The 14,111-nt window shown below is 48.9% G+C and overlaps 1 protein-coding gene across 1 annotated transcript in view; it reads right to left on the reverse strand.

Annotated features, from left to right (window-relative positions):
• Window positions 1-8,903: 8,903 nt before the first annotated feature.
• The window catches only part of LOC127036673 (deleted in malignant brain tumors 1 protein-like), a 143,006-nt gene continuing 137,798 nt past the window's right edge, over window positions 8,904-14,111 (reverse strand). The window contains exons 21-22 of the mRNA XM_050927767.1: window positions 11,943-12,056; window positions 8,904-10,637 (exon numbers count right to left, since the gene is read on the reverse strand). Of these exons, the coding sequence (XP_050783724.1) occupies window positions 10,441-10,637; window positions 11,943-12,056 (311 nt within the window). The 3' untranslated portion in view covers window positions 8,904-10,440. The remainder of the gene's footprint in view (window positions 10,638-11,942; window positions 12,057-14,111) is intronic.

Here is a 14,111-nt window from a genome sequence, read left to right on the forward strand (position 1 = left end):
ACTTATAGAAAGAGACCTTCTAAAAATGTTAAAATGTATGACTGGCATGCAAAACCTTAAATTAGAGTGAATACATGAAGACTGGGCACAGCGCTTCTGAAAGGTTGCCGACCCCTGACGTAAACAGAGTCTGAATGAGCTCTCCCTGACATCTAGTGGTGAGCTGTGGAAAAGACTTCAGAAGCTGATCTTGTTGCATGGACACACCCACCCTGCCTAGGTGCTCAGCATGACGGGACTGCTTGGCCAGTGTTGTGTGAACCGAGGGCAGCAGAACTGTACCTGGCATACCCCAATGGAGGGACTCACTCTCCACTGAACGGCACTCATTAGGCAGGGAACATAGTTACAAAGCCCAATGAGTTGAGAGAGGGTTGGGACAGGTGCAATGTCATATGTAACCTAAATAATGAAAATAAAGGAGGATATGAAGCTCGTATCCAAATTAAGTCATTGGATAGTGGAAAAGTTATTAATAAATATATTCAAATAAAGGTACAAGCCATAGTCATCAAAAAGGATTAGGATTCACAGAACCCTGTGAAAAGTCCAGTTCTACAAGAAGGCCCCGTTAGTGGTCTCACAGCTACGTCTGTACCAGGGGTATTTATCAATCGAGTACAATTTATTCATATCCCTGTTGTATTAAATTTATCTAATTGGTAAATGAGTGAATTTAGTAGTGTAAGGATACTAATGTTGCATCTTCCTTCTCAATACTTCTCATTGATAAGATTACTGCTTATCAACCAGAAGTACAGACTATTACCAGTGTAGGTATTAAGATACAAACCAGCCTTTATGTTTCTAGAAGAAAAGAAGGAATTAACCCTTTTTGAAGTTTTAAACACTGTCCCGGATTTATTTAGTACAAAAGTGCTCATTTGAAATAAGGTTCGTGTTAAAAGAGTCAAAAGACATATCAATTATGAGAGTCAGGAAAAAGCTAACAAAAGTAATTGACCCCACATTAAAGGGAATTTATGGTTTAGCAACTGAAAAATGAAATACAGTGTATAATATGCATGAAATAACCAAATTGTTTAATGACACTCAGAAGAAGATGAAAATTGATAAAATACAATAAATGATCAGGAAAAAAAGCATTAACTTGGAAAAGAAGTTATTTGTTCATTATACGATGAATATGCAATAGATACTATTCATTATACCTGACAATCTTGGAACTACGGGTATGTCTACACTTACCAAAGTGCAAAAAGTCTCTTTTTTGCCCTAAAACCACGGTAGCGTCTACACTTGTTAATGACTTTTCGCGGTGAAACTCAGAAGTTTCACCGCAAAAAGAAAACCATCTTCATGAAAGGCATACAGCTCCTACCGCTGTTCTTTTTGTGCTGTTGTGAAAGTGAAGACACATTCTAGGAGTGTAAACACCCTTTGGCCTCCGGAGGATATCCCACGGTTTTAGCATCTCTGCTGCTCTGATGCAGGGACATCCACTCCCTCCCCCTGTAAGCCCCAGGAAATTTGATGCTCCTTTTCCCTTTGTTTTTAGGTATGGCGGGGAAAGCAGCCAAACAGCAGGAAGTTTAAAAAAAAAGAAATACACAAAGAAACCAGGAAGTAATGGGGCTCCTGAGACATGAAGCAGGGCAGCACAGGGCACTGAGCAGGGGCCCAGAATGCCTTTTGCTCACCTCCACGCCCCACAATACCTATCGATAGAGCTGCACTGTGGGATAGCTGCCCTACAGCGCTGCTCTCATCTGGGATGGAAGTGCTGGTAGTGTAAACACTCTCTGATGCCTGAGGAAGTGAGTGAGTACACAAACCAGTGCTTTACTTTCATTGGTTCCCTATCACCAGTGAAACTTACAGTGCAAGAACTCTGTAAGTGTAGACATGCCCTAAAAGAAACGTACCCAAATTAATCAGAGATCAACATGGAGGAGAGAAAATCAAATACCTAACCAAATATAAAAAAAAATAACATTTAGTTGAATTAGAAACTTGGGATCTGAGACACCACCTCCAAATCATGATACAGGTTAAGAAAAACCTGTGACATTTTACAATCCTTATATGTCTCGTTCACATTATCATTACTCAGCCTGTCATAACATTTCTTCCCGGATCTGGACCTTAGTGTCCAAAATATGGGTGTTAGCATGAAAACTTCCAAGCTTAGTTACCAGCTTGGACCTGGTATTGCTGCCACCAGCCAGGAATTATACAGTGCCTAGCTCACTGTGGTCTCCCCAAAACCTTCCCTGGGGGATCCCCAGACTCAGATGCCTTGAGTCTTACAACAAAGGGAAATAATCCCCTCCCCTTGTTTCCTGGTTACTTCCTCCCAGGCTCCCCTCCCTGGATGACCCTAGGAGATTCCCTACTTCCAGTCCTGGAAACACAAGTACTGAGAGATCTAATCTCTCTTCCTCCTCACCCAGAGGGTATGCAAAGTCAGGCTTAGTAAATCTAACACAAAGAGATTTTCTCCCTGACTTCTTCCTCCCACCAATTCCCTGGTGAGCTGCAGACTCAATTCCCTGGAGTCCCCACTAAAGAAAAACTCCAACAGGTCTTAAAAAGAAAGCTTTATATAAAAAGAATGAAAAAAGGACATAAAAGGATCTCTGTATTAAGGTGATAATATACAGGGTCAATTGCTTAAAGGAAAAAAATGAATAAACAGCCTTATCCAAAAAGAATACAATTTAAACCATTCCAGCAACTACACACATGTAAATACAAAAGAAAACAATATACACCTATTGTCTTACTATCCTTGTACTTACAACTTGGAAACAGAAGATTAGAAAGCCAGGAGATAGAAAAACCACTCTCAGAGCCGAGAGGATCAGACCCAAGACAAAGAACAACAAACTCACACCCAAAACTTCCCTCCACCCAGATTTGAACAAGTCTTGTTTCCTGATTGGTCCTCTGGTCAGGTGTTTGGTTCCCTGTGTTAACCCTTTACAGGTAAAAGAACATTAACCCTTAGCTATCTGTTTATGACACGGCCATACAAATAAGGCGGTGTTTGGTCAATTAGCTGTCCATTCCATAGACCACCCATCTATAAGATATGTATACAAATCTCTCTGCTGGTGGTGTATCACCAAAATGCCCAAACCTGGAAAATCCCACAGACTGCTTGTTGCTCTCAAAAGGGGCATCAATGGATCTGTGCGTATAATGTGTTTGAAGTAAAGACCCCACTGTGTGGCCAGCTGGAAAGGTACCAATTGCAATGCAACACTGGTATCATGCCCAGTGCAGCTAACCAAACAAAGATCTCTTAGGGAATGTGTGCTCTATGACAAAAAGTAACAGTGCTGTGTAGTAACTTAACACAAGGCAAACCAAGCACTGTCTGAAATTTTGGACAGTAGCAACTCACGTAATGTATTCACTGCACCAAGAGGGATGCAAATTGAATGAAAGGAATGAATTATTGTACATAGTATCCTCACTATGTGCACAACTGTATTAATCGTTGCTGTATACCGGCATGTAATATGTATGTTAAAGAATCCTATTATCTAATTATCATTTTGATAGTGAGATAACACACCCTGTCAAGGGGAGTGCGGGAGATGTAGCCAATGATTGTAGTTGATTGTTCATTTATTGTGTGATGTTATAATTAACTAACATGTTATGTTCTAAATAATCATTGTATGCTAAATAGAGTTAAATTGTAGGACTATAGAAATGCGAGATTGATCAGTATGTAGAGGGAATAATCATGTATTCGGTATCTAAGTGTAAGCAGAGTCAGGATAAGCTCTACCCTGACATCTGGTGGAAAGAATTTCAGAGAGTGTATTTGCATAGGCACGCCTACCCTATCCCAGACTGCCGAGCTGTGGGACTGCTTGGTGACAAATGACTCACCCTCAGTTGGCTGGTATTTGCTAGACAAGGGACATGGGTTCTAAAACCCAGTAAATTGAGAGAGGCTGGGGACAGGTATCTGTGCCTGGGGCACAGTCTCCTTGTGGAGCCAGAAGCACCAGTTCCACCCCCTCCTCTCTCCACTGGGGAATGTCAGAGTTGATTTTTTTTTATTCCCTCAAGAATCTAAATGCAGGTTATTGAGCTGAACTTTGGGGTAATGGTGCACTAGCACTGGGGCTCCCCTATTAAGAGCTGAGATAACTAAGAGTTGAAATCACTAAAGAGCTGAAATTACTGAGCTGAGAGCACTGAGTACTGTGCTAACTAGTGGGGGAGCCTGAAGCTATACTGTGGAACAGAGCAGCTGGTGAAGTGGAGCAGTTGTGGGGATGGCTGGAGTGGATCATGGGACAGCTGGTAGCAGCAGAGTGGAGTAGCTGTGGGACGGGTGGAGTGGCCCACAGAGCGAGTGGAGCGGAGCAGTTTGCAGAGAGAACTGGAGCAGCTCATGGAGCAGAGCAGCTGGTGGAGTGGAGCAGTTTCTGAGGATGGCTGGAGGAGCAGAGTGCAGCGGCTGGTAAAGCGGAGCAGTTCGTGGAGAAGGCAGAAGCAGAACTCACGGAGAGGCAGGGCAGTTGGCCCCGGACCATGTAAGGTGCCCCTTTCTACTCAGGCTGGGGGGAGGGACCTCTACAGATAAACTCTCGAACTCTGGGGTGGCATTGACCAGAGACTTTTGGGTTGTTGGACTTTGGGGTGATTGGACTTAAAACCCTAAGGGGAAAAAGGACAGTGAGAACGTACTTGGAGGTGGGTTTTTGTTTAACCCTGTTTGTGGTGTTTCTCCAATGGGATGCCGCATTGATTCCTTCCTTTATTAAAAAGATTTCGCTACACTCAGACTCTGTGCTTGCGAGAGGGGAAGTATTGCCTCCTAGAGGCGCCCAGGGGGGTGTGGTATGTGAGTGTCCCAGGTCACTGGGTGGGGGCTCGAGCCGGTTATGCATTGTGTTACTGAAATGGAACCCCTGGATACTGAACCCGGCCCTTGTTGCTGCCAACTCAGAGGGGCAGAAGGGTTACATAAGTAAGTAGGGTTGAAATGCAAGGCCTGCAGGCTGAGGCCTGAAAGATTTTAGCTTAGCTCTTTTAGGCATTGGAGCTAACAAATGCTGACATAAGTAAGTGATCAAAGACTAACCTGATGCCCTACGGTTATGGGAAAACAGTTACCAAGTAGTAATATTGCAAAAAAATAGCTGGAAGATTAATTTTAAATCATAAAAATTTTGTAAAGGCACATCTGTTTCCAACATGTGTCATATGATACAGGTTGTGTGTCAGTGATAATGAGAATAAAGAGAGTCTACAAGAGAAATCGGGGTCCCTTACCTTTCTAGGGGACATCAGATTAATAAGGAAAAAAGAGGGTTGACCCTTTTTTGGACATGCGCCGAATGCAGGTATAGACAGAATTACATCATAAAAGAGGATGCCCAGAACAGAAAAATTGAGCTTCCCATGGGAAACTCCAGCAGGAATCATTCATCTACTGATGATCAATCCATGAGAGACCCATCAGACCCTAACACTGTTGTTTAGGAGTGAGTAGAACTATATTTGTGACTTGTGCATAGGGATGTATAGACTTTCTATATGGTTGGGTAATCATAACTTTAATTGTAACTTTAATAAAATTTGTAAAACAGACAAGACTTTGTACATGTGAATGTACATGTGGTCACTACGCTGGTCTTTATGTGTTCCTAGAGACTCTAAATCTGAAGCAAGTAGCAGTGGTGACTTTCACTCTATTAAGCTTGAATCTGTAGCCACCTGAGCCGAACCCATGGGGTTGTAATACCACATTACAAAATTCACTTTAAATAAAATAAAAGGCTACAGGTTGACAAAGGTAACAGTGTTGACGTAATATACTTAAGTCAAACATCTTCCTGAAGTCTATTACAGACCAACATTTTAATTAAAACATTAGAATGATATAAAATTAACATCTCAAATGGTCCCTAGAATAAATATAAAAGACTTATGCTGAACAATCTGTTCCACCTTTTATTTAGCTGTGACACTCTGAGTCCATTTCCCAGACCTGAAGAAGAGGTCAGTGTAAACTCAAAAGCTTAGACGTTGGTCCACTAACAGATATTACCTCACCCACCTTGTCTCTCTAATATCCCTGGACCAACATAGCTACAACAATACTGCATACAATTAACATGAAACACATTAAATGGATTAAAAACTGGCTAACTAATAGGTCTCAAAATGTAACCATAAATAGGGAATCATGTGTTTCCAATGGAGTTCTGCAAGGATCAGCTTAATGTTTTTATCAATGAACTGGAAGAAAACATAAAATCATCACTGATAAAGGTTGCAAATGACACAAAATTGGGGGAGTGGTAAATAATGAAGAGGGCAGGTCACTGATACAGAGTGATCTGGATTGATTGGTAAACTGGGCACAAGCAAACAATCTGTGTTTTAACATGGCTAAATGTAAATATACATCTAGGAACAAAGAACTCAGGCCATATTTACAGGCTGGGAGACTCTCTGCTGGGAAGCAGTGACTGTGGAAAAGATTTGGGGGTTGTGGTGGATAATCAGCTGGACAAGAGCTACCATTGTGACATTGTGGTCAAAAGGGCGAATGTGATTCTGGGATGTATGAACAAGGGAATCTTGCATAGGAGCAGGGAGGTTATTTTACGTCTGTATTTGGCACTGATGTGACTGCTGCTGGAATCCTGTGTCCAGTTCTGGGGTCCACAAGTCGAGAAAGATGTTGATAAATTGGAGAGGGGGTAGAGAAGAGCCACAAGAATGATTAAAAGATTGGAAAGTCTGCCTCACTGTGATAGAATCAGGGAGCTCAATCTAGTTAGCTTACAAAAGAGAAGGTTAAGGGATGATTTGATCACAGTCTATAAATACCTGCATGGGAAACACATATTTAATAATAGGCTTTTTAAATTAGCAGAGAAGGGTATAACATGATTCAATGGTTGGAAAGAGTGTCACCACAGGAAAGCCTGTGTCACGGTGCTCACTGTCAGATGTATGTACGAGTAATAGGTAAGGCGTTATGGTCTGTGACGTGGGGACGGTCACCAAATGGCGAAAAACAGCTTTCTTTCAGGCCAGGGAGTATTGTATAGTTCGCAGTGGGCACCCGCTGAAGTGAATGCTGACCAAGGGGTTGTGAGACCATCCAGAAAGGGAATTGTCAGGAAGACATGAACCAGCAGGAGGGGTCCTGTTTCCAAGAGAAGACGATGGATTGCTGGGCTATAACTAGGTAAAGCTACACGCTGCGTCCTTTACTAAGGGGACAAGCTGAGAGCACGGTTGGTTTCATGAAAAAAGGATTTCAGCCCACTAGGCTGAAAAACGCCATGAGCAATACTAAGTTCTAGGAGTGGGTTCTGATTTCATTCGATACGTATCCCTTGGTTTCCAATACTTCTCTCTATCTGCCATAGGCACTGACTTTCTCTGTTCCCAGGGGGTATTCAACCCCCATTCTACCCCTTCCCCCAAGCCCCCCACATATTCTCACCCCCGCTCCATCCCCAGGCTGCGTCCCCACTCCGTTCCAGGCCCCACGCCCACTCCACTCCTTCCCCCAAACCCATCTTCCCACCCCCACTCCACACCAGGCCCCGCTCCCCACTCCACCCTTTCCCTCAAGCCCCCACCTCTGCCCCATCTTTTTCCAACCCCTCCCTCCCAGCACCTCCAGCACACCACTGAACAGCTGATCCCCAATGTGCTGGAGGCATGGGGGGGGGGAAGGGGAGGAGTGATCTGTGGGGCTGCTGGCAGGTGGGAGGCGCTGTGGGGGGGGGTGGCAGGTGCTGATCCACAGGGCTGCCGATGGGTGCTGAGCAACCACTTTTTTTCTCCTCGTGGGTGCTCCAGCCCCAGAGCACCCGCAGGGTCGGCGCCTGTGCTACCTGCCATTACTGGAATCTCTGCTCTTTGTTAAATAAACTTCCTCTTGTTTTCACTAGAGATGTCTCTAAGGGCCATGTGCTGGGCAGTGGGGGAGGTGGAACTGGCCTGCTGGGTGCTCTGATCCTTTGGGAAGGGCAGAGCTAGGAACGCTGTGAGTGCCACTGCCAGTGGATGCCCAGAGGGCACAAGGGTTCTGGGTGCCTATCACCAGCCTGTAGAGAGAGAACCATGCTTGAGACGCCAGAGACTGGTGGAGCCAGGGAGCTGACACACAGTGGGTACAGACAAGGCTCCCTTCTTCTAGCAGCAGGTGCCTCAAAACTCCCGGCAAGTGGGGGTGAGGGGAGCCAGCCAGGATGTCCCTGCTGCCTGAACACCAGAGGGTGGCAGGGCCACCGGCTTAGCCTTGGCAGTGTCGGGGACCGGGGAGCTGGCCACCACGCAGCTGTGTCACTGGCCACACCATAAGCATGAGCGGTAGAACAGATCTGCGAGGACACCGGAAGGCCTGGAGGGCACACGCACTTTATGGGCTAAAGAATAGCCAATCAGAGGCTCTTCTTTAGACGTCACAGAATTTCATTTTCCTGAACCAATCAGGATGTGCCAAGAGATGCGGTTATTGATAAAACATTCTCCTCTTTTGCTGAGCCAGTCTTTAACGAATGAAACAACAAGCACGGTACATAAGCTCTTGTAGAAACAGACCTGCCTCTAAACCAATTGTGTTCACTTGCTTTTTAAAGTGTTGCCTAAACGAAACCTGCTCTAAAAACGTATTACTTGTAAACTGCAAAGAAAGCTTTAGATTTACACACTATATACAAAACATAAACAGTCTCACTTAAAAGAATACCAGCGTATATAAAAGTTGATAACACATTTTATCAGAGATAAGGATGCTAGTTCTCCTCCACACCATTTCTCTTGCCTAACTTTATTAAAAATCTAAATGCTATTAAACCAAGTAAAGTTTTAACAAATACACTTTTAAAACATCAATGAAAAGGTGCATGTGTGTAGATTTCTTTATTTCCCAAAGGTATGTACATTTAGCAGACATCATTATTTCTTTTGACTTTTATACCAGGAATTAAATTACCTCTTTTTACATAAAACCTTTAGCATTTGTCTTTAAAAAGGGTAGAAAGCCCCTCATGAAAGTTATGACTAACCTTTATACCAATTTCCCTTATTCCATTAACTTAAAGTAACGTATTTTTATAGCTTTTGATATTTATTGGTAAATTAGACCATACTGACTTTAGCTATAAGGAGACTTTTAATTTAAAACACAAACGTACAGGATATCCTTTGTAAAGTATGAAGATTTTGGGGGTTAATATAATACCCTGCCCCAACATTTACAATAAAAAAGAGAAGCAATAATTCTGTAACTGCATGAAGGTACAGATTGGCCTTTCTCTCCCATCAGCAAAAGAATAATTTATCTTAAGACTTTCTGAATATTTAAAGTGTAGGGGAAATGTCACTACAGATGACCCATATTTACATAAGTGCGTGTTTCAATAAGAAGTGAAGTTTAAAAAGACAGAAGCCCTGTGTCAACGTGGACGAATGAGTAACTAGTAAGGAGAGAGAGGAGCATGTGGCATATTTGAAGCAGCATGTATCCCCGCTGTCATTTACAGAGCAGTTTTACAAACAAAACAACATTTTTAAAAGAGAATCTGTAACATGCTGCCTCTAGCGGGACACAACTGACAGTGTCAATTCAGGACAAACTGCTTAGAGCAGGGCAGTTAGAGCCCAAGGCTGGGGGTCCTTTACTATTAAGGCACCAAACCAGCCAAACAGAGAAGACTTCGGTCTCACCCCACTGGCTAACCATAAGTCACACAAGCAATTCCCTTAGACACTCCAGTTTCCCAGTATCACCACTTGTGCCACTTGCTATGGGGCTGAATGGTTATGAAAACCAATACCCCAGTAAAAGAAAAAAGATTCTCCTAATCCCAAAGAATCAAGCCCCAGACCCAGGTCAATATACAAGTCAGATCGTACCCACAAATCACACTGTTGCCAAACCTTTAGAATCTAAAATCTAAAGGTTTATTCATAAAAAGAAAGAAATATAGATAAGGGTTAAAACTGGTTAAATGGAATCAATTACATATAATAATGGCAAAGTTCTTGGTTCAGGCTTGTAGCAGTGATGGAATAAACTGCAGGTTTAAATCAAGTCTCTGGAATACATCCACGGCTGGAATGGGTCATCCAGTCCTTCGTTCAGAGCTTCAGTTTGTGGCAAGGTTCCTCCAGAGGTCAGAAGCAGGACTGAAGACAAAATGGAGGGGTTTCCAGGGCCTTTTATAGCCTCTGCCATGTGGAAGGACATCCGTTTGTTCTCACTGTGGAAAATCACAGCAGCAAGATGGAGTTTGGAGTCACATGGGCATGTCACATGTCCATGCATGACTCAGTACTTTACAGGCAGCAACCACTGCTCACATGCTACCTTGAACATTCCCAGGTAATGGGGGAGCTGAGACCTCCAGCCATCAGCCAGCAGCCCCAGCCCCCAGACAAGCCCCAGCAGAGTTCCCACAGCCCAGGCAGCTGGCAGCTCTAGGGCTGCTCTGCGCAGGATCCCACCGGCTCGTCTCTCACTGCAGGCTGAGCCCAGCCCAGCCCGGCTGGCATGCGGCTTTCACAGCACTGCTGGGTCATCTTGCTGTCGAGTTCCTTGGCGGGCTCTGGATTTGCTGCTTCCTGGGGCCAGGCCGGGGTCCCTGGAGCCCACAGCTCCTCCATGTGTACATGGCCTGCAGGCAAGAGAATAGGATGAAGAAGCCAGGCTAGGGCTGCCGACTTTCTAATTGCACAAAACCCGAACACCCTTGCCCCACGCCCTGCCTTGAGGCCCCATGCCTGCCCCTTCTCAGAGGCCCCCCTTCCCTCCAGCCCCTCTCCCTCCATCGTTTGCTCTCCCACACCCTCACTCAATTTCACTGGGCTGGAGCAGAGGGTTGGGGTGCAGGAGGGCGTGAGGGTTCCAACTGGGGTGTAGGCTCTGGGGTGGGGCCAGAAATGAGGGGTTCAGAGTGTGAGAGGGGGCTCCAGGCTGGGGCAAGGGGTTGGAGTGTGGGAGTGGGTGAGGGCACTGACTGGGTATGTGGGCTCTGGGGTGGGGCTGGGGATGAGGAGTTTGAGGTGCAGGAGGGGGCTCCAGGCTGGGGCCAAGGGATTTGGAATGTGGGAGGGGGCTCAGGGCTGGGGTAGGGGGCTGATGTATGGGAGGGGCTGCGGGGTCTTGGAGGGAGTTAGGGTGCAGGAGGGTGTCCGACCTGGGGCAGGGGGTTGGGGTGTGGGTACAAGCTCGAGGAGAGAGGTTTGACTTGGAACAGGGGGTTCGGGGTTCAGGCTCCGGCCAGGCAGTGCTTACCTCAGGCAGCTCCTGGCTGGAAGTGCAGCAGGCTTAAGGCAAGCTCCACGCTGCTCCTGGAAGCGGCCAGCATGTCAGGCCCTGAGGCAGAGGCGCAGCCACCAGGTGGCTCTGAACGGGGCGTGCTGCCTGCGCCAGCACGCCCCCACATCTCCTGGCCAATGAGAGCTGCGGAGCCAGCGCTGGGGGCAGGGGCAGCATGTGGAATTTCCCTGATCACCCCTGTGCTTAGGGGTCACAGGGACATGGCGGCCACTTCCAGGGAGCTGCACAGATCCAGGGCAGGGAGGAGGCCTGCCTTAGCCCTGCTGCGCCACAGACTGGACTTTTAACTCTTCCAATCAAAAAACCGACGCCTGGCAACCCTAGCCACCCCCAGGCCCCCTCACCCAGCATGCCAGGGCACCTCGTGAATGGGACCCCACTGCCAGGGCAGGGCTGTAGGGACGGGGCACCCACAGGCCGGGACAGGGGGCCTGTGCATGGCAGTTAGAGCAGAGACCCCAGCAGCTGTGAGAGCAGAAGGTCCCCATGCAGGGAGGCAGCCCAGGGCATGGATAGGGCACTGGGCTGCAGCTCAGGGATACTGGGCTGCAGCTGGGGCTGGATTCCTAGGTCAGGACGGCAGGGGAGCCCGTGTCCCAGCCCCCACTTCCACTCCCCTGCGGGGGTCCAGGGCTCTTACCCAAGGGGTACCCAGCGGCTCTCTTCCGACACATCCTCCAGCAGAGCAGGGCCACACAGATCAGCACCACGAGGGCACCCAGGCCGAGGAGCACATAGTACAGTATCCCAAGGCCTGGGGAGAGAGGCAGACAATGAGCTGTGCCCCATCTCTGCCCCACAGCCCCTGAGACCGACTCCATCTCCACCCACAGCCCCCCGCCAAGGCTGACTCCCTCCCCTGCCCCATAACCCCCCTGGGCCCGACTCTGTCCCCCACACACAGTAGGGTGACCATACATCCCGTTTTTGCCAGGACAGTCCCTTTTATAAGCCCAGTCCCAGCCATCCAGACTTTTTTGGCAATAGTGGGCATTTGTCACAAAGTGGGATGCAGAGGAACATTGGGGGGCAGGTGGCAATGCCAGCTCCATGCAGAGGGAGAGGCAGGAGTCGGGTGGGGGGAGGCAGGGCTTGGGTGAGTAGCAACGCCAGCCCCGCCTGGCATGAGGGGGCTGGCAGAACTCGGGTGAGCGGCACAGTGATGGGCAAGGCTTGGCTAGCCCCATGTGATGTTCCGTTTTCCCTTTGGGAAATATGATCACTCTACCCCACAGGTCCCCCCACAGCCAGAGGCAGGTTAAGGTTTCCTGGCACCCTGGGTCAGAGCAAGTGGGGGCCCCTCCCTACCTCTTCCTCTTGCAACCCCACACAGGGCCCCATCCTGTTCGGCCCCTTCCTCTGCAGCCCTGCCCATGTTCCACCCACAGTCCTGATCCATTCCACCCCCACTGCGGCCCCACAATCCATTTGCTCCTCTCTGCCCTCCCCCCAACTGCAGCACAAAGGCTGGAGAAGCTCTGTCCCCCCTGCCACAGTCCCGGGGCTGTAGGGGGGAGCGAGCACTCCTCCAGTCCTGGGGCCAACTTCCTACTCCCACAAAACTGAACACCCTTGCCCTGCCCCCTGCCCCGCCCCTTCTCTGAGGCTCCGCCCCCACTCACTCCATCCTCCTCCCCTCCATCGCTCGCTCTCCCCACCCTCACTCACTTGCTAATTTTCACCTGGCTGGCTCAGGCGGCTGGGGTGCTCGGAGGGGCAGGGGGGTATGGGCTGTGGCTGGGGGTGCAGGCTCTGGTGTGTGGCCCAGGATGAGGGATTTGGGGTGAAGGTGGGGGCTCTGGGCTTGGCCTCAGAGGTTCAGAGGGCAGGAGAGGGCTCTGGACTGGAACAGGGGGTTGGAGTACAAGGGGGAGTGCAGGCTCCAGCTGGGGGTGTGGGCTCTGGGGTAAGGCTGTAGGAGTTTAGGAGGTTGGGGTGTAGGAGGGTGAGGCTGCGACCGAGCGGTTCAGAGGGTGGGAGGGGATCAGGGCTGGAGCAGGGAGTTGGCGCACAGCGGAGGAGAGTGAGGGCTCCAGCTGGGGGTGCCTCTGGGGTGGGGCTGGGGATGAGGGGCTTGGAGTGTAGGAGGGTGTCCTGGGCTGGGACCGAGAGGTTCTGAGGCTGGGAGGGGGATCAGGGCTGGGGCAGGGGCTGGGGGTTGGGGCCCGAGAGGGAGTCAGGAGTGCAGGCTCCAGGCAGCGCTTACCTCAAGCAGCTCCTGGAAGCAGCAGCATGTCCCCCCTCCAGCTCCTACATGGAGACGCGGCCAGGAGGCTCTGCATGCTGCCTGGTCCACAGGCACTGGACCTGCATCTCCCATTGGCCGTGGTTCCCAGCCAATGGGAGCTGCGGAGGCAGTGCTTGGGGTGGGGGTAGAATGCTGAGCCCCCTGACTGCCCTACATGTAGGAGCCAGAGGCGGGACATGCTGACTTCTTCCCGGGAACCGCAGGGAGCCTGCCAGCCCTGCTGCATGGCGACACCAACCGGGCAGTCAATGGCCTGGTCAGCAGTGCTGACCGTAGCCACCAGGATCCCTTTGGAGCAGGTGTTCCGGCCAAAAACTGAACACCTGGTCACCCAAGCTGGGGCTTCCCCTATCCTGCCCGGTGTTTCTGCTGGGGATTGAACTCAGGGCACGGGGGCTTCCCCGCCCCTCTCACCTGGCACTTCTGCTATGGCTCTGGGCTTCTGTTGCCCCGTGGCAGATTTCTGCTGGGGGTGGGGCACCCATTTTTCCGGGGCCCCCCAATTGGCTGGGGCCCCTGGGCACAGGCTCCAGAAGATCCATTGGATAATCTACCACTGCC

The sequence above is a fragment of the Gopherus flavomarginatus genome, chromosome 18 (assembly GCF_025201925.1).
Source record: "Gopherus flavomarginatus isolate rGopFla2 chromosome 18, rGopFla2.mat.asm, whole genome shotgun sequence".
Taxonomy (NCBI): domain Eukaryota; kingdom Metazoa; phylum Chordata; order Testudines; family Testudinidae; genus Gopherus; species Gopherus flavomarginatus.